Source organism: Oncorhynchus mykiss, chromosome 20, assembly GCF_057628025.1.
Source record: "Oncorhynchus mykiss isolate SJ-2025 chromosome 20, ASM5762802v1, whole genome shotgun sequence".
Taxonomy (NCBI): Eukaryota; Metazoa; Chordata; class Actinopteri; order Salmoniformes; family Salmonidae; genus Oncorhynchus; species Oncorhynchus mykiss.
Genome location: NC_143041.1, coordinates 32,198,775 through 32,217,417, shown reverse-complemented (window position 1 = coordinate 32,217,417; position 18,643 = coordinate 32,198,775). Strand labels below are relative to the sequence as shown.

The following is an 18,643-nucleotide window of genomic DNA, read 5'->3' as shown; positions in this document are numbered from 1 at the left end:
TGGCCAGGTCGCAGTTGCAAATGAGAACTTGTTCTCAACTAGCCTACCTGGTTAAATAAAGGTGGGGGGGGGGAAATAAAAAGATTTCCTCTGAGAACCCAGTGTAATCGACCCAAATTGTTCTGAGAGAGGAAGTTAGGCTTATTGTCCATTCTTACCGAGCATTCTGCCTTCTCCCATCATTTACACCCCTTGGTCTTGTTGATTCCCATCTTTATAATGAAACACTGCACTAATACAGTGGATATTCACTTCTGTGGTGGTTCCTGTCTATTAGGGGCCATCTTGAGCTGTGAAATATGTGTGAGTGTGTTTCCTGGGGACGGTGAAGAGGGAGGTGACTAATACTCCAGATAGTCTTTGGTGTCTCTGACACTGATTATGTCTCTGCATTTGAAAGGCAAATGAAGTGGGCCTGATGACACTCTGGATAAGAACATATTTACAGTGAAACCAGCTCCTCTTCTCCCTCCTCCTGAAGTGTTGAAACACTCATTTACCTCATTGTCTTGTTAACACTTCTACAACCACACACGTCTAGTATGACAATGTATTGTGTAGACTGAGTCAGAGCGTTGTTTCTAGTCATTTACGATCCCCCCCCCCCCCCCCCCCCCTCCAAAAAAATTGTGTTTAATGTAAGCAAATCCTTATTCAAGATGAAATACATACTATGCATAGCCTAAATATGTACTCTTGTTGTAGAGTCCTCTCCCTATTGGATGATATAATTGTTCAGGAATAGAATGGGTATGTCCTCCTCGGTCTGCCTCAGGCATACAGCGCTTCTCTCCCTTCCTTGTTGTGTGGGAAGTATCTGTTTGACAGTTTCATTTTCTGCCAGCCTGATTTGCTCCTGGGATTGTGCACGTTTGCTCCGCAGTGAAGGAATCTGTGAGAGAGAACTTGGAATGCGATTAGCTCTGCAATGTCCACCACAGATCCCCATCTCTAGGTGTGACAGTTATTTATTTCAGACCTGTGTGGTTTCTGTACTGAAATCCTACATCCAGAACGGCAGCCTGTAATTGGTGGCCTAGTTCTCATGGGAAGCCTATATAGACATATGTATGTCTGTCATTGGTAGCCTACATCAAGCCTCATGAGCAATGTCTTGCCTTTTCATGTGAAATGTAGGCAAAGACTAACAACCTCACAATCACATTGTGCAGTTGAGAACATGAATGTCACTGCTCGCAAGGATGTTAACCCATGCACAATTGAAGCCCATCATAGCAGGCTTGTTTGTGGCATTAAGGCTATTTTATAGCTCCATCCCATCAGGCCTCCAGAATGAGGCAGGGCAGTGGAAATGATTATCCTCCTTCTCTTCTCTGCCTCAGTTCTGCTGCTGTTATCACACGTGGCTAGTTTTTCACAGCCAGAGGCTTTTCCCATCCAAGACTGGGTTTTTCCAAAATGGAATAATTCAATTTGACGTCAGGAGGACTAAAGATAAAATCTACAGCTAATAACGCTTTGAAAGAAAGGGCCATTTGTGTTTCTCTGCATTTACTGGGTCAGTTGTTTGGTGTTCACTTTGGACCACATGGTTTGAAAAGATTGGTTTTATGGTTGCACTATTTTCACAGGAAATATATTTTTATTCTGATGTGAGAAATTCTAAGTATGTCATAGGTGTTAGAGAAGTGATAGGGGACAGATAACAATTCAACACAGATGTCTTTGTCAGAGTCTCGAACAGAAGTAAACTCTTCCATTCACTCGGTGATAAAAGGAATGGTCCTGGCTAGTGTCCATTAATGAAGGCATTACATTGTAATGATGTCCATACTTAGCAAGACGATACAGACACACTATTTTCACATTGAAATAGCACCCAGTCCATCAGATGAATAAGGGCCCAATTGAATACAGTCTAGTGCAGTTCATTCTAATACCTCAAGGACCATTAGCTCTATCCTGCTTAGCAGGGCCAAATGCCTTACCGCTACAGTGTCATCAGATCCATTTCCAGTAAGGCCTAGCACTCTAGTATCAGTGCTGCATGTCTCACTGTTCCACTCTGCACTCTTCCTGTCTGTCCATCAGATCCTGTGTGGCAGGGAGATTCCGCGCTGGGTGAACCGGCTGGCCTACTTCAGCTCCTGTGTGCCCTTCCTGCAGAGCTGCCTTCCCAAGGAGTGGCTGACCCCGGCCGCCCTGCAGTCCAGTGTCAGCCAGGAGCTCCAGGGGGAGCTGGAGGAAGCAGAGGACGCCTCCGCCTCTCTGGCCTCCATGAGCTCCATGCCTTCCCCCTCCCTCTCCTCTCCTTCTCCCTCCAGGCTGCCCAGAGTTCCCCGACATCAGCCACGCCGATAGGACTAGTCTCAGGGTTCACCATCGCCTTCAGTGACAGGCTCCGGCAGGGCCCCCCCACATGGACAGGCTTACTGTACTGTACACCACTCTGCCAATAGACACTACCCCAAACCCAACCCACCCCTACCCACCACCCCTGCCTACTGTGCTCCTGATGAGACTTGCCATCCACCAGCTGCATTGAAGCCCCGCCTACACTGATTTAACTGGCAGACTTGAGGTAATGGCTACAGGCTCAGAGTACTGTTGTTTTACACATAGAAAAACAACATTCAGATCATGTTTTGTCATTTCTTCATTTTCTTGGCCTTTATTTTATATACTCAGGACTCTGAAAAATATTTTATATGTTTAGCTTCTTTTGCTTTTCTGACACTTTCGTCATCACTCTATATAGCATTTTTAATCCTCTTTTGTTTACAACCTGTTTGTGTGTGTATGTTTTGAGTGTGTTTTACGATTACCGAGAAGCTACCACCTGGGCCAAACTCCTCCACACTTTTCTTACAACACACACAGCTGATGTCTACCCCCGTGGCAGCTGTGCCTGAAGATTTTTACTGTACCTGCTCGTTGAGCTCTGCACTGTTTCTCTATAGTTGACCTGTTTCTCTCGTTGTAAAGCAGCGGACTCCTTCTTAACCTAGAATATCTAACTTACTTTAGATGTTTTCCACTGTTTTTAGAGTCTTCTGTGTAACTGAAAAGATTTGTATCCCATTTTAAAGTTATTAAAGAAAAATATATGACGTAGATTGTTTTAATGAGTTATAAACTAAAGCTGTTCTTCCTACTGAGTGTGGTGCTGATGTCAGTATAGCTTAATTCCATTTCTAATAGCCAGGAGGGAGTCAGCCTATTTGTGGGCTGCTGCTGTTGCACTTGACTGCAATAACATCTCTGTGACGGAAATCTGATTGGCCTCCATTGTTTGGGATTGTACTTGGCACGTACCTATGGCTATTGAACAACACTCAACTTGTATTAACATGAGTTTTCCTGTTGAAGTAGCAGTTGTTGCCCAAACAGGATATTTTCCCACAGTATATGAAGGCTCCAGACTGATTAATGTTAGCAAAGAGAATCATGACTCCAAAAAAAAACTAGATTCAAGCTTACTGTATTTTCTCTCAAGATGATAAATGTTCTGTGAAACTGACCTACCTGCTCAGGATGTGCTACCTCAATGGGAATTTTCATGGAACTTTGTCAGATGTAGAAGTTCTGGAAAAGTGAGCTGGCCTTCATAACTCAAAAGCCATAGAGCTAACTACTTAACATTTACTCACTGTGCCTTTTTGTCGCTAGATAAGCAATCCTGTTAGCCAGAATTTCCATTTGGAATGAGAACTTAGATTGTCAGACCACCAGGTCCTTGAGCGGTTGCTGGCAGTGTCAACTGTTCTCATTCAGATCTCTGTGTTGACATGTTTTCACCAGCCAAGGCACCAAAGGACCAAGTCCCCGAGATCTACTCTGTGGTGGTGACGTGAGTGTCACTGCAGATATAGCTGTCGTGATGGCCTTTTCCTCTGGAAGTCCTGTTTCTGTTACACCTCTGAGGTGTGATGACCCCTAGTGGCGTAGTGAACACATTGCTCTGTGGAGTTTAAATGAAAAATATGTCCATGAACAGTGCTCTCTGTAGCATCAGTTTATTGAATGATGAGGATGAATTTATTGAAATTGACCTATCAAAGTCAAACAACCATTTTAAAATTATTCCTCAGCACCATTGTAACAGGAGAGGACGATTATTGACAGAATTGAGGAATTCTGAATTTGAATTGATTTATAGTCCGTGCTAAAGGCGTGTCTCAGTGACCGTCTCTGACAGAGTAACCACAGTCTGTGTCTCCTCTGGCTGCCGGCTCAGCTTTTTACAGCAAAGTAAGGACTCCACTACCTCTCTGGGGCCCTTAGTCATGAAGATGTAGAGGAACGGGTCCACTAGAGGATTCAGATACAGCAACAGATTGGCAATCAGCCCTAAGTAGCATACTTCCTCCTTCAACGACTCGAGCAGAATGTTCAGAATGAAGGGAAGAAACAGCACAGTATAATTGGTTAGGATTGCCGCCAATACACCCACAGACCTTTTCTTCTCCGCTGTAGAAGTTGACCTGAAACATAGCAACGCTCTCCATGAGTCGAGGAAGAAAAACAACAGAAAAGGGAAGGGAGTGAGAAGGGCCACTGCAAACCAGAACAAGTATTTAAACACTGCGAGGGCCAGAACAGCGGAGGGTGCTCCCCACATAGCCAGGGAGATGATGAAGGACTGTTTAAGCTTGCTGCAGCTGCTGTAGCACTGGGGGTACGTCACCAGCAGGTGTCGCTCTTGTGCAATGCAAACCATAAAAGTAATGTTGGATATGATGCCAAAATAAAAGATCAGGGTAGCAGTGTCAGCCGATAGGATACTCCCAGTAGCAGCCTGTGGTCTTCCAATGAAACTGAAAATGTCTGAAACAAGAAGGCTGATGACATGGACAGGAACAGGGTTGGGACCCTTGACCAGGTTCTTCATTGTGTAAAGGGCCAATCCAATGGCAGGTAGCCCAACGGCAAAGGTTATCCAGCCAATGACCTCAGCAACACGGTCAAAAGTAGTGTCAGTGTTGTTTGTGTTGTTGTTAACAGACCCTATATTCATATCTTTATCCATGGCGTTCTGGTCATTTGAGCTGGTTTATGATATATTTTTGTGGTGTTTAGTTGCATTTACCGGTATAGTCATTTTGTGACAGTGTCCTCTCATCTTTCACACACTAGAATGACAGCAACAGGAAGAATGTATTAAATACCTTTTAGAAGGAGTATGTGTACAACATTTTAAATATCACATTTGTTTAGGGTGTCAGTGACAGCCTATAGTACATTCTAGGCTACAAACGGCACATAGGCATTCTCCCAAAATCACTTCTATGTCACTCTACTGGCCTCGTTAATAAGACCATGCTCTAACTAGCTACTATTGCTTAAAGGCTACTCACATACTTCCGTCCCGTGTTCATGGAAATTTTATATTTAAAATGTTTCCTGAATTCCATTCATCCCCATAGCATTTAGATAATTTGGCACTGCCTTCCCTTGCCAAAAATAGACAGAGATAATCCATGGCCTTACCTGAAGTAGCTTTGGAGAGAACCGCATGGAAAGAGCGTTGTGAGTTCCTCCTCGGTGTGTTTTACCTTGCTGTTGATGGGTGAACGTCAATTACTGTACCTGGATGATCCCCACAGTAAATGATGCGTCTGGTACCAGGTCCGTGCTATGAATTGGATTGATTTGCTTTTGGCTTTTTTATATAAATGTTTTATTGGTGCTGAATAGCATGGTCACTTATCTTCCTAGAACTGCTAGATAAGCGGTTTCACAGAAGCTATACAGACTCACATTTCCCTAAGTTCCAGTTGAGCTATGCTGATGGTATTGAAAATAGTCAATTTGCATTTTGTACTTTCCTCAGTCTATAAGCCAGGGCATAGTTCCTCCTAACAGACACTGATGTCATTTAAACACATTTCTGGAACATATCAATGAATCTTAAAGAAGCTCAGTCATCCTAACCAACAACACTCAAGAGTGGTTGAACTCATGAACTTCCCTGTCAAAGAACTACAGTACCAGTCAGAAGTTTGGAGACCTACTCATTCAAGGGGTTTTCTTTCTTTTTTTTCTACATTGTAGAATAATAGTGATGACATCAGAACTATGAAATAACACACATGGAATCATGTAGTAACCAAAACATCAAAATATATTTTAGATTGTAGATTCTTCAAAGTAGCCACCCTTTGCCTTGACAGCTTTGCACACTTGGCATTCTCTCAACCAGCTTCACCTGGAATGCTTTTCCAACAGTCTTGAAGGAGTTCCCACATATTCTGAGCTCTTGTTGGCTGTTTATCCTTCACTCTGCGGTCCAAGTCATCCCAAACTAGGTTGAGGTCGGGTGATTGTGAAGGCCAGGTCATCTGATGCAGCACTCCATCACTCTCTTTGGTCAAATAGCCTTTACACATCCTGGAGGTGTGTTGGGTCATTGTCCTGTTGAAAAACAAATGATTGTCCCACTAAGCACAAACCAGATGGTATGGTGTATCTCTGTAGAATATGGTAGCCATGAATTGAAATCAGACAGTGTCACCAGCAAAGCACCATCACACCACCTCCATGATTCACGGTGGGAACCACACATGCAGAGATCATCCGTTCACCTACTGCGTCTCACAAAGACACGGCTTTTGGAACCAAAAATCATTATCCTGTTGAAAAACAAATTATAGTGGGACTAAGCGCAAACCAGGTGGGATGGTGTATTGCTGCAGAATGCTGTGGTAGCCATGCTGGTTAAGTGTGCCTTGAATTCTAAATTAATTTCAGACACTGTCACCAGCAAAGCACCCCCACACCTACATGCTTCATCGTGGGATCTACACACGCAGAGATCATCCGTTCACCTACTCAGCTTCTCACAAAGACATGCAGGGGTTGGAACCAAAAATCTCATATTTGGACTCATCAGACCAAAGGACAGATTTCCGCTCGTGTTTCTTGGCCCAAGCAGGACTCTTCTTATTATTGGTGTCATTCATTGGTGGTTTCTTTGCAGAAATTCGACCATGAAGGCCTGACACTGAAGCATTTATTTGGGCTGGTAACTAATGAACTTACCCTCTGCAGCACAGGTAACTCTGGGTCTTCCTTTCCTGTGGCGGTCCTCATGAGAGCCAGTTTCATCATAGCTTTAAAAGTTCTTGAAATTTTCCGGATTGACAGACCTTCACGTCTTAAAGAAATGGTGACTGTCGTTTTTCTTTGCTTATTTGAGCTGTTCTGGACAGCTTGGTATTTAACCAAATTGGGCTATCTTCTGTATAACACCCCTACCTTGTGATAGAAATTCCACAAATTAACTTTTAACAAGGCACACTTGAATTGAAATGCATTCCAGGTGACAACCTTATGAAGCTGGTTGAGAGAATGCCAAGAGTGTGCAAAGCTGTCATCAAGGCAAAGGGTGGCTACTTTGAAGAATCTCAAATATAAAATATTTATTTCTGTTGTTGGTTACTACATGATTCTATATGTGTTCTTTCATAGTTTTGATGTCATCCATATTATTCTACAATGTAGAAAATAGTAAAAATGAAGAAAAACCCTTGAATGAGTAGGTGTGTCCAAACTTTTGACAGGTACTGTATGTGACCCCACAATTTCAACATTAGTGACAAGTATTTGCACAATATTTTGTTTGTTGCTTTTGTGTGTGGTGGAGGATTATTATCACGTTTCATCATTGTCTCAACATATTGGTTTTAAGTCTGATGGACCTAGACATTGTGACTGACCTATAGAAGTATGGTGGAATATCACTAGTAAGTTTGTTTTATTCTCCAGTAGCTGCCTGTACCACAGCACATCAAGTCTGTGAATATCAAACTAACAGCTTCTTCACCCAAAATGGTGTATGCATATTATAAGATGTGTGCATGAAGTGTACTATGTTACACATCAGATGTAATATTCCTGTTGTCATTCTGAAATACATTGAAGTAGAAACTTAGTGTGGAATGGATTAGGTCCGGGATCTTTTAACCACTGTTAGTAATGTCATGATCTCCCTGGCCAATCAGAAATCGAAGACTGACAAATGCTATAGTAACACAAATTGTGCAATGACTTTTGACATCCTGGAGTGGTGGACTTCCCGTCTCACAGTATTTAAGGCTCAGGCGTACATGCTGTATGGTCACTGGGTGTGCACCGTGAGTATCTGTGAGTATCTGTGCTGCAAAAAAAATAGTCTAGTCATTTAAAAAAAAATGTTTTTACATGTTTCTAACTTTCTAACTGTAGATTCCACATGGTTGCTAAAGGTTTATTTGAACTTTTCTTGTGCTACACATGTTAAACACTGAAATACGCAGTGATGACTTAGTTATTCTTATTTTTTTCTATTATATGATATTCATAAGAAATGTAGTAATGACTCAATTGATTAGTTAATTGCATAAAAAAGAGACGTTTAAGGTATCCTAACATTTACACAATGTAAGAATGTTAATGTCTATAGACATTGCACTTTGACAGGTCTATTTGTGTTACATGTTCAGTTTTACAAAAAATACACAGAACGTAGAACTATTGAGCATACTTCCTGTTTCTTTAGAAGGGAAATGCTTTTAGATTTAGAGTAAAGATGCATAATGCAGCTCAAAACTAGACCTATTTTAAAGAATCATGACCGGGATCTTAGATGTTATAGAGTAAAACACCAGCTATTTCACTTTTTTTCTTAGTGTAGGCACAGCAGGAAAATATTAAGGACCTTGAACTTGGAATCTGAAGAACCCTGCCATTCACTAGTTCCTGCAACAACAAGCAGCATCAAGGATGGAAGCAAGCCTCTGCAATATTTCGGACAACATCACATCAAATAGGAGCCTCATTGAAACCGTTGTACAGTGGACAACATTCTCCATTGGTTTTCCTCTGATCTGTCTGTCAATTTATGCCATGTATTTCCTGATCAGAGCTGATCACATCGCTCCAGTCTATGTAATCAACCTTCTTATTGCAGATCTCATTCAGATTTCAATGAGGCCATTCATACTGTCTGGTACCTGGCAATTTATAGTCATGTTGATTGAATTCTTTGGTATTAGTGCAAGCATTGGTTTCATGGTATGTGTTGCTCTCGAGAGATATCTTGTGATTGCATTTCCTCTCTGGTACCGTTTTCGCCGTAACATCAAATACTCGCTCATAATGTCCTCCATTATCTGGCTTTTTCCTTTCATCCAAATCTCCATGTTTTACCTCACACCGACTATTGAAATTTCACTTATTTTGTTTGCAGTTAACCTCCTCATACCCTTTCCACTGCTTGTATTCTTCCTAGTGGGCACGTTGAAAGCTCTGTCCGTCTCAATCTCTGTGCCAGCTGTCGAACAGAGACGGATTATTGGTTCCCTGGCCCTTGTGCTGGGCAATTACACAGTCCTGTTCCTACCCCTCATCATACAATATCTGATATCAGGGGTAACATGCCAACACAATGTGGAGATTGGGACAATCTTTGAGAGATTCAGCCCCCTTGTGGATCCTCTACTCTATGTGTTCATGAGAAAGGGAGCTAAGGACACTCTGGCCTTCCCCTGCTTCGACAAGCTCATGGGTGACGAGGAGCAGAGACAGGTCACAAACACTATGACCATGACTGATAGTGGAGTAGAAGGCTCCAGGTAGGACAGATCCAGGATAATGGACTGTATTTGTATGATTCACTATGTATCACTCCTATCAACTTTGTTAAAATTATCGGATCGAAACGTTGTCAAAAGCGGTGAATTGGGAGCTTTAACAGTGTGTGGCCTTGTTCTTTTCTTTGTTAAAATTATACCATGCGGGCCTCCCGAGTGGCGCAGTGGTCTTAGGCATACTACAGACCCGGGTTTGATTCCAGGCTGTGCCATAACCGGCCGTGACCGGGAGTCGCAAGGGGCGGCACACAATTGTCCCAGCATTGTCCGGGTTAGGAGACGGTTTGGCCAGGGGGGACGGAACGCTGACGTCAGTTGCCAGTGGATGGTGTTTCCTCCGACACATTGGTGCAGCTGGCTTCCGGGTTAAACGGGCGGGTGTTAAGGAGTGTGGTTTGTGGAGTGCGGTTTCGGAGGATGCATGACTCGACCTTTGCTGCAACTCCCCAACGGGCTCGGGAGAGGCAATGAGACAAGATCGCAATTGGATATCACGAAATTGGGGAGGAAAAATGTGGTTAAAATGTTTAAAAAACCTACTTTACTTTTATTGTTGTTAAAATGTGAAGAGTACATGCCTTGCTTTTTAATATACAATGCATAACATACTGTATTGTACACAGCCCTATTCTTCATTGCACTATCTTTGTTGGGCTTGTATAGCATCTTTTCAGAAAAATATGGACTCCTTTCCTTCAATAAATTGATAATGTGGATATTTGAGATCACTCTTTCTCCTCTATTGTTCCCATTCTCTCCCGGAGTCCCTCTTAAAAGAGGACACCTGAAAGTGGTCAGAGTTGGAGCCAGTTTATTCAGATCCCAATATGAGTACAAGTACATTCACATACAACCTACAAGCCCATGTCTGTAGTACCTATGAAATTTGAGTTCAGTTTGAGTTCACCATACATTGGGCCTACATGTCATTACATGGGCGGGTGTATTATAACATGTCATTCATTACATAGGCAGGCATGTTGGCTGACACGTCACCACATGTCACCATCCGTTAGTACTCTTTGCGTAATGCAGAAGTCTGGCTGCAGGCTCTCGATGGTACAGTCAGAAGTGTCCATGTTACAGAGGCTGCAGTCACAGCTCAGAGCCACAGGGTAGGTGACATGAGGGTCCACCCAAGGGGGACAGTCAGGTAGGCGGATCGTTTCATAGCGGACGTCCCGGTAGGTGCACACATGCTGGTACACGGTGGAAAATGGGCTCTTGAAAACCGGCTCCTGGTAAATAAATACACGGGAGGAAAGGTAAATGTAGATCAATGTTTTCTTTTGTTTTCACGCATTAGGGGTGTTTCTAGTATTTGATACGCAATTATGAAGAACACATTGACAATTTAAGGAAGTTATGGCCTTCTAAATAAGATAACACTAACCACTGTATAGTACATTCAGATGATACTAAACCACTGTATACATTGTACCTTGGTGACGCAGTGGCCACTGCAGATAGGGGTTTGAATGACTAAGCACGTTGGGCAGCCTTCCTTCTCCAGAGACACAGTCTGGTTGATGGGCTGACAGGGCTGCATGAGAGACCCCTCAACGGGTTCCAGGAGAATGCACAGAAGCAGGGAGATCAAGGTGCCTACATGAAGACCTAACATCCTGAAAGAGAGCCTAAGTGAAAACAAATGATTTTCTCTGGCATTAGAAATGGTACAGTGTAAATTGCTTATTATTTGCAAATTGTTGTAATAACTATATATAACAGTAAGAGAAGTCTGATCAATTTAGATAGGTTTACCTGAAGGACTCGAAGGGTTCAGCAGGCAGCAGAAAGTTGTCTTGATGGGCAGTGTGTTTGGGCATTTATACAGTGGAGGAGGCTAGTATTCAGGGTTGGATGCTCTGCTCATGATTTCTCCCCCTTCACAACAACCTTGAATAGAATCCCATGTTGGTAACAGAATGGATTACTTTGACACAATGACTTCCTCCTGACCTCTACTTTGCACATGTGGATGATGACATTGCATCAAAATATTAATTAATTCGACACCCTAATCCCTCAAGAGTTGATGGCTTTATAGGGTCAGATTGACATAATTGTCATAGATTTAGATCCCTGCTGTACACAGGAAGGACATGTTTTAATGTTAATGCTGCACATGTTATCAAGGTCCAAGCAAGTACATTTTGTTGAGATAGAATTTCATTGACAGGATTAACCCTATTAATCACACACTTGTTCATTGGGACAACAGGTAGTCATTTGAGTTATTCTGTGAATAGCCCACTGTTGGATACTGCTCAAGGTTTTGGTAAATCATGCTGTATCAGTTTGAAAGGATTATGACATATAAAAAAGTAAATATATCAAATACATTTTTGAAAGCATACCTTATTTTTCAATAAATAATATGTGTCAGCAATACTTGGAGAAAGACTTCCCGGAACACAAAAGCTTTTGACCACTGTTTCCTTTTATGAACTCGTGGGTTAATTTCTAACGAACCTGCTAGTGCGCATGCTCAGTGTACAGTGTGATTACGAAAGTAAATACAGGCGATGCTGAAGGTAAATTCCTCATAACAGGGTCAATCTAATGCCATAATGGCCGGTGAAGAGGAGAGTGACAAAAAGGTGAGTGTCCTAGACAATGTCATTCAGAAAACACTGTCTGTGACAATGCTAACTTGGCTAGCAGCAACTCATTTGTTGAAGGTCAAGAATATTATTGGTGGTGATGTCGCTACAGTAGTTGCCTAGTTTGCTTCAGTAGGTAGCTAGCTAACGGTAGTGTGCTATAGCTGAGTATGTGTTTCTTCATTAAATGTTTAACTAACGTTAGCTACCCCTCTTTCGTGTCTGCTAGCTAACAGTATGAATGTATGTGATGCTTGATACAAGATACAAGTAATCACGGTTTATATCTCAGTAATTCTCCGTTTATTCTCTGTGTAGTTTCATTTCCCATAATGTGTTTCATATACGGTATGCCATTTAGGGTTTCAAGGTGCTGGGTATTCTGGACGTTCAAAACACACCTTGTGCCAGAGAGGCTCTTCTACATGGATCTGGGGGATCCCTGGCTGCTGGCCTTTTGCACTTTTTGGCCACAAGTACGTTTGATTTCCCTGCAGATTCACTGGCATACATCAATGATTTGTTTGTTTGCGTGTAATCTCAGAACCCATAACCTAATCTCGTGCCAGATACATGTAACTATGTCTTGAGCGATTTGTTTGGATGAAATCTAATCTAATGTTCATTAATATGAGCATAGTAAGAATATATTACTTCTGTCATAGGTTTCTCCATAGATTATATTGACAAGATAGCCGAGTGACTGTTCTAACAATGGAAGTTGCCTCGTGCATCCACATACAGTACCAGTCAAAAGTTTGGACACACCTACTCATTCAAGGCTTTTAAAAAAATATATATATATATATTTTTATTTTTTTACTATTTTCTACATTTTAGAATAATAGTAAAGCCATCAACTTTGAAAGAACAAATATGGAATCATGTAGTAACCAGAAAAGTGTTAAACAATTTAAACATGTCTTCAAAGTAGCCACCCTTTGCCTTGATGACAGCTTTGCACACTCTTGGCATTCTCTCAACCAGCATCAGGAGGTAGTCACCTGGAATGCATTTCAATTAACAGGTGTGCCTTGTCAGAAGTTAGTTGGTGGAATTTCTTTCCTTTTTAATGTGTTTGAGCCAATCAGTTGTGTTGTGACAAAGTAGGGTTGGTATACAGAAGATAGCCCTATTTGGTAAAACACCAAGTCCATATTATGGCAAGAACAACTCAAATAATCAAAGAGAAATTACAGTCCATCATTACTTTAAGACATGAATGTCAGTCAAGAACTGCACTCTTCAAGTGCAGTCGCAAAAACCATCAAGCTCTATGATGAAACTGGCTCTCATGAGGACCACCACAGGAATGGAAGACCCAGAGTTACTTCTGCTGCACAGGATAAGTTCATTAGAGTTAACTGCACCTCAGATTGCAGTCCAAATAAATGCTTCACAGAGTTCAAGTGGCAGACGCATCTAAACATCAACTGTTCAGAGGAGACTGTGTGAATCAGGTCTTCGTGGTCAAATTGCTGCAAAGAAATCACTACTAAAGGACACCAATAAGAAGAAGACTTCCTTGTGCCAAAGAAACACAAGCAATGGACATTAGACTGGTGGAAATTAGACTGGTGGAAATAGACTGGTGGAAATTAGACTGGTGGAAATGGACATTAGACTGGTGGAAAGTCCTTTGGGCTGATGAGTCCAAATATGAGATTTTTGGTTCCAACCCCCCATGTCTTTGTGAGACGCTGAGTAGGTGAACGGATGATCTCTGCGTTTGTAGATCCCACGATGAAGCATGTAGGTGTGATGGTGTGGGGGTGCTTTGCTGGTGATAGTGTCTGAAATGTATTTAGAATTCAAGGCACACTTAACCAGCATGGCTACCACAGCATTCTGCAGCAATACACCATCCCACATGGTTTGCGCTTAGTCCCACTATCATTTGTTTTTCAACAGGACAATGACCCAACACACCTCCAGGCTGTGTAAGGGCTATTTGACCAAGAAGGAGAGTGATAAAGTGCTGCATCAGATGACCTGGCCTCCACAATCACCCGACCTCAACCTAATTGAGATGGGATGAGTTGGACCGCAGATGAAGGAAAAGCAGCCAACCAAGTGCTCAGCATATGTGGAAACTCCTTCAAGACTGTTGGAAAAGCATTCCAGGTGAAGCTGGTTGAGTAAAATGCCAAGAGTGTGCAAAGCTGTCATCAAGCTATTTGAAGAATCTAAAATATAGTTTTTTTTTGGTTATTACGTGATTCTATATGTGTTATTTCATAGTTTTGATGTCTTCACTATTATTCTACAATGTAGAAAATAGTCAAATAAAGAAAAAACCTTGAATGAGTAGGTTTGTCCAAACTTTTGACTGTTATTATGAAACTTATTTTCAATCAAATAAGTCTCATGTAATTCAACACTCTCATAGACCTCCAATCAAATAAGTCTCATGTAATTCAACACTCTCATAGACCTCCAATCAAATAAGTCTCATGTAATTCAACACTCTCATAGACCTCCAAACAAATAAGTCTCATGTAATTCAACACTCTCATAGACCTCCAAACAAATAAGTCTCATGTAATTCAACACTCTCATAGACCTCCAAACAAATAAGGGCTTATCTCACAAGGACAGATTTTGGGCAGAATAAATCCTCTCCTTCAGCTCTTCCTCTATTGCTTCTCACAGTATTTCTCCATTTCTTACACATGCCTTTAATTTGTCATTCACAGGTCGAGTGAAGCGGTCCTTTGACATAGGTTTTGCAGGATTCATGCTTACCACACTGGGATCATGGTAGGTTTTGAAGTCAGTGTTGATTTATAAGCTTAGCCTACTTTTTGGCTAGTTGATGTCCATTAAAAGTGAGAGTCCTTATTTGCTACATCCATTTTTGGACTTACAAATTAATTAAATAGACCCACTGATTCTTGAAATATAAGATTGTTTTAGTCCAATGTTTGTAAACAATATATAGCCTCAACATGGTTAAAACTATACTTTTGCTGTCCTTTCATCCATTGCTCTGTCTGTGAATTTGAGAGTGGTTACTTTTCTCCAGGCCCATCCCTCAGCTTTTTACCAAAACACAGGCGGGGTGACCACTTTATTATTGTCTAATTTTAGAATATTTATTTAGCATATTCATGAGATGTTCTCATCTATTTGTGTAGTACTACAACCCCTATGCAGCCAATTTAGCCTATGCAGCCTATACCCCAAGGCAGCCAATACAGCCTACACCCCTATGAAGCATATACCCCTATACAGCCTAAACCCCTATGCAGGTCCCTATGTATTAACCAGCCCTTTACACTGATGGTCTATTTCTGCTGGCGCTCTCAGGTTCTACTGTAGAATTACCAATGCCAAGCTCCGTATGCAGCAAAGGTTGATCCAAGATGGCATCAAGAACAAGGTCATGTATGAAGGCACGAGTTTGGACACCGTCAGTAAACCAAAAGAGCAGGAGCCTTGCCCTTCATGTCCTTGAGATTATTACATGATCCCGTCGTCAAATCATTGACTCTTTCACACACCCTTGACTGCAGTTCACAATGGCCACAGCCTTTAAATGTTCTTCTATTTATCTGTCTTATTGGATCATGTCAGGCATGGTTTGTCTGACAGATTTGTTATTTCTATGTAAAATATTCTGTAACAAGAGTTGTTTTTGTGCACAATGGTGGATCTATTCATAATTATTTAAGAGATGATTGGTTGTGCGCTGAATAAATATTGACTTTCTGTACAGTGGTAGGCCATCATTGTAAACTAGAATGTCTTAACTGACTTACCTAGTTAAATAAAAATGAGTATGTGTGGACTAAATAAGAGTACTGCAATAGTCTATTACTGGATCACCAGATGGCCACTAGATGGCACTCTGCATCATATCATACCACAGCACTGTAGTAAATCTTCCACACCTCACTATCTATCATCCAGCCCTACTCTCACACATTTGTACTGGAGTGAAAGAGAATGTGTGCGTTCTGGGTCTTTAGGTCTGACACAAAGCTACAGCGGAGAACTAGTCCTCTGTCTCCTGTCCTTCTTTCACTCCTGTTGCCTCTTAAGAGGCATGCATTTCCTGACTGCAAACTGTGTGCAAATCTTTGTCACACCGAGGCTAGGGGCTAAGGCCACAGTGGAGAAGCGGACCTCTCCACAAACTCCCAACACACAGGTGCTGCATCTGTGATGACAGTATGGGTGTCTCGATAGCTCACTGGCCCCTCCAGCTAGGGTCCAACTCATAGCAAAAGTAAAACAATGTAAATTCATATTATTTGCCTCTACCCTGCATTGGCCCTGTGCTGCCACAAAATGGGCCTCTCAGATGGCCTTGTTATTCTCAGTGTGCAGCATTGTCGAGGGCCTACATCCAGCTTACTAAGCAACTTGTGGATAGTTTGTCCCAACGGTCGGTAAATGTCAGTCTGCTGCAACCAGCCAGTGAACTGTTTACAGAAAAATAAATTAAGACAAAAACAATTAGATGTCAAGACTTTAATGTGTTTACAATGAATTGATACATATTTGGACTATCAAATATCACTTTTCTTCAGTTAATGAAAAATATTAAGAAATATCTAAAATAGACCACTCATTTACATTTGGTATTTCATCTTCCTTGATCATGATTATTATATATATATTTTGTTATAGCTGTGCAGTCCAGGAAGGGAGTAATTACATTAGAAATAAGTATTAAATGATATGAATAATTTAACTATAAATAAAAATAGCAAGATATGGTTCTTTCCTTTTTTAAACATGACCAGATGACAGAAGAAATAGCTTTATAGACATTTCTGCAACTGTCAAAAGCTCCTCAGACAGGTGTTAAACAGTATGAAACGCACAGTAACAGTACCATCTTGATCGGCTTATTCTGAATAATTCTGACCATTGACCTCCATGCATTGCTTAACACTATCATGAAAAACTGCACAATATGCTGTACGACACAGCCTAGGAGAAACCCTGGTCTCATACTGTATGTGCTGTTGCCAACTCTTCGGTCATGCTATACATGTTTAGTATGACAATGAAGGAATACAGAGAGGAGTTAGCAAGAGCACAAACAGACTGTTCCATCAGGCTACAAAAGGTACATTTTACAAACACAAAGAGAAGCTGCTCTATGGTTTCAGCTTCTGGCAGCAAGAAATTAAGGAATGACGATCCAGAGATGTTATTTTGATATTGGTCAGGATTCAATCCAGACCGCAGAAGATTTGCGTTGACATTTGCTTAAAATGGTGCATTGCCAGAAAGGAGCTATCCGATTGAATCCTGCCCTTAGTCCGTGGACTGTTCCTTCACTGAGTCTGCATCTGTCCGGGTTTCATCTGTTCTCCCTTGACCAGCAGGTGGATTGGCGCTATTGATGCTGGCAGCTCGATCCGCACCTCTGGAGCTTCTGACAGAGGCAGATCGGTCTATCTTAGGGGGATCCACATCTCTTGAGTTTCTAACAGTGGCAGCTCGATTCAAACCTCTGGAGGTTCTAGTGCCTTCAGCTTGATCAACACCTCTGGAGCTTCGGACACTAGCAGATCGATCCACACCTCTGGAGCTTCGGATGCTAGCAGCCCGGGCTAACTTAGTGAGGGTCTCCTCATAGGGTGTTGGCAGGTATACCATGAGGAAGACTCTGTCAGACATGTCTGTCTCAGAGCTGCAGCTGGGGATATGGTCTCTGTGCAAGGCCAGTGAGGACAGGAAGTCAGTGCTGCTCTCTGGGTCCTGGAGGTCCTGCAGATCTTGGAGCTCCTCCAGGTCCAGGGTGATGACGTTGGTCAGAGCCAATTTGCTGGTAGAGCATCTCCTGTAGACCAGGAAGCCAACAAGGCTGATGAAAAGGAGAGAGGTTGTTGCTATGACAACATAAAGGATGAACTCTTTGCTCATGATGTCCTCACTGGGGGTCAACTCATTCCAGTGGTCACCCTGGTGATAGAGTAAAAGGTGTGAATAACACTAGTTACTTCTATTTCACATACTTTTAAACATTGCATCCATTTTGTTTAATGTGCATCCTGTTGATCAACTCACCTGAGCATGTTTGTCGAGAGAGGGGAGCGGCGACGGCCCAGACCCAGGGACCCAGTCAAGGCTATCTCTGCCCGCTGGCCCAAACTTCATCCAACCGCTATCCAGTAACATCCGCATGATGCTGGGCTGAAAGCCTGGGCTTGGAGCGCAGAGTGGAGCGACAATCAGAGCGATTATCACTCTCGTGTCAGGGTGTACAATACTTACAAATGAGGGCATGACAAGCATGGGTCCAGCTAAGAGATCACTGAGGACGTAACAGTGTCCAATCACAGGCAGGCTTCTCCAATCTCTTTGGATTTACTCACAGCAGCACCACATTTGGCCTACATTGCAAATAATGGTTACGTGGGTGGTTGGTCAACTGATGTGGCGAGTTATTCTGGCTTGTCCCTGTCGGAGAACCAGGTAAAACCC

The 18,643-nt window shown here is 42.2% G+C and overlaps 6 protein-coding genes across 7 annotated transcripts in view; 3 read left to right on the top strand and 3 right to left on the bottom strand.

Moving 5' to 3' along the window:
* Nucleotides 1–3,075, top strand: part of desi2 (desumoylating isopeptidase 2) — a 44,436-nt gene extending 41,361 nt beyond the window's left edge. The window contains exon 5 of the mRNA XM_021576341.3: nucleotides 2,053–3,075. Within this exon, the coding sequence (XP_021432016.1) occupies nucleotides 2,053–2,322 (270 nt within the window). The 3' untranslated portion in view covers nucleotides 2,323–3,075. The remainder of the gene's footprint in view (nucleotides 1–2,052) is intronic.
* LOC149974572 (proteinase-activated receptor 2-like) lies at nucleotides 2,500–6,731 on the bottom strand. The gene has a single exon (XM_090212916.1). The coding sequence runs from the start codon at nucleotides 4,988–4,990 to the stop codon at nucleotides 4,127–4,129; it is 864 nt and encodes a 287-aa protein (XP_090069042.1). The 5' UTR covers nucleotides 4,991–6,731; the 3' UTR covers nucleotides 2,500–4,126.
* Nucleotides 6,732–8,603: 1,872 nt separating this feature from the next.
* si:ch211-132e22.4 (G protein-coupled receptor 4) lies at nucleotides 8,604–9,648 on the top strand. The gene has a single exon (XM_036956112.2). The coding sequence runs from the start codon at nucleotides 8,725–8,727 to the stop codon at nucleotides 9,577–9,579; it is 855 nt and encodes a 284-aa protein (XP_036812007.1). The 5' UTR covers nucleotides 8,604–8,724; the 3' UTR covers nucleotides 9,580–9,648.
* A 739-nt stretch (nucleotides 9,649–10,387) lies between these two features.
* lhb (luteinizing hormone subunit beta) lies at nucleotides 10,388–12,044 on the bottom strand. Of its 2 annotated transcripts, XM_036955522.2 has the most exons (4): nucleotides 11,954–12,044; nucleotides 11,358–11,492; nucleotides 11,035–11,230; nucleotides 10,388–10,831 (listed from the first exon to the last, which is right to left on the bottom strand). In XM_036955522.2, the coding sequence occupies exons 2-4, from the start codon at nucleotides 11,420–11,422 to the stop codon at nucleotides 10,586–10,588; spliced, it is 507 nt and encodes a 168-aa protein (XP_036811417.2). In that variant the 5' UTR covers nucleotides 11,423–11,492; nucleotides 11,954–12,044; the 3' UTR covers nucleotides 10,388–10,585.
* A 42-nt stretch (nucleotides 12,045–12,086) lies between these two features.
* On the top strand, nucleotides 12,087–15,991 carry cox20 (cytochrome c oxidase assembly factor COX20). Its single transcript, NM_001165068.1, is given in 4 exon segments — nucleotides 12,087–12,196; nucleotides 12,561–12,675; nucleotides 14,896–14,959; nucleotides 15,509–15,991. Coding segments are annotated over 4 exon segments (357 nt in total). The 5' UTR covers nucleotides 12,087–12,166; the 3' UTR covers nucleotides 15,657–15,991.
* A 669-nt stretch (nucleotides 15,992–16,660) lies between these two features.
* smim28 (small integral membrane protein 28) lies at nucleotides 16,661–18,514 on the bottom strand. The gene is made up of 2 exons (XM_090212915.1): nucleotides 18,227–18,514; nucleotides 16,661–18,121 (listed from the first exon to the last, which is right to left on the bottom strand). The coding sequence occupies exons 1-2, from the start codon at nucleotides 18,452–18,454 to the stop codon at nucleotides 17,471–17,473; spliced, it is 879 nt and encodes a 292-aa protein (XP_090069041.1). The 5' UTR covers nucleotides 18,455–18,514; the 3' UTR covers nucleotides 16,661–17,470.
* Nucleotides 18,515–18,643: the final 129 nt, after the last annotated feature.

What these genes read in the sequence shown, in the direction of transcription:
- lhb (XM_036955522.2), bottom strand. Translation starts at nt 11,422, where the DNA reads ATGCCCAAACACACTGCCCATCAAGACAACTTTCTGCTGCCTGCTGAA. An exon ending in GAACCCTTCGAGTCCTTCAG is followed by an intron (nt 11,231 to 11,357) that starts GTAAACCTATCT and finishes GTTTTCACTTAG; the next exon opens with GCTCTCTTTCAGGATGTTAG. An exon ending in GTGGCCACTGCGTCACCAAG is followed by an intron (nt 10,832 to 11,034) that starts GTACAATGTATA and finishes TTTATTTACCAG; the next exon opens with GAGCCGGTTTTCAAGAGCCC.
- LOC149974572 (XM_090212916.1), bottom strand. Translation starts at nt 4,990, where the DNA reads ATGGATAAAGATATGAATATAGGGTCTGTTAACAACAACACAAACAAC.
- smim28 (XM_090212915.1), bottom strand. Translation starts at nt 18,454, where the DNA reads ATGCTTGTCATGCCCTCATTTGTAAGTATTGTACACCCTGACACGAGA. An exon ending in CTCTCGACAAACATGCTCAG is followed by an intron (nt 18,122 to 18,226) that starts GTGAGTTGATCA and finishes CTCTATCACCAG; the next exon opens with GGTGACCACTGGAATGAGTT.
- si:ch211-132e22.4 (XM_036956112.2), top strand. Translation starts at nt 8,725, where the DNA reads ATGGAAGCAAGCCTCTGCAATATTTCGGACAACATCACATCAAATAGG.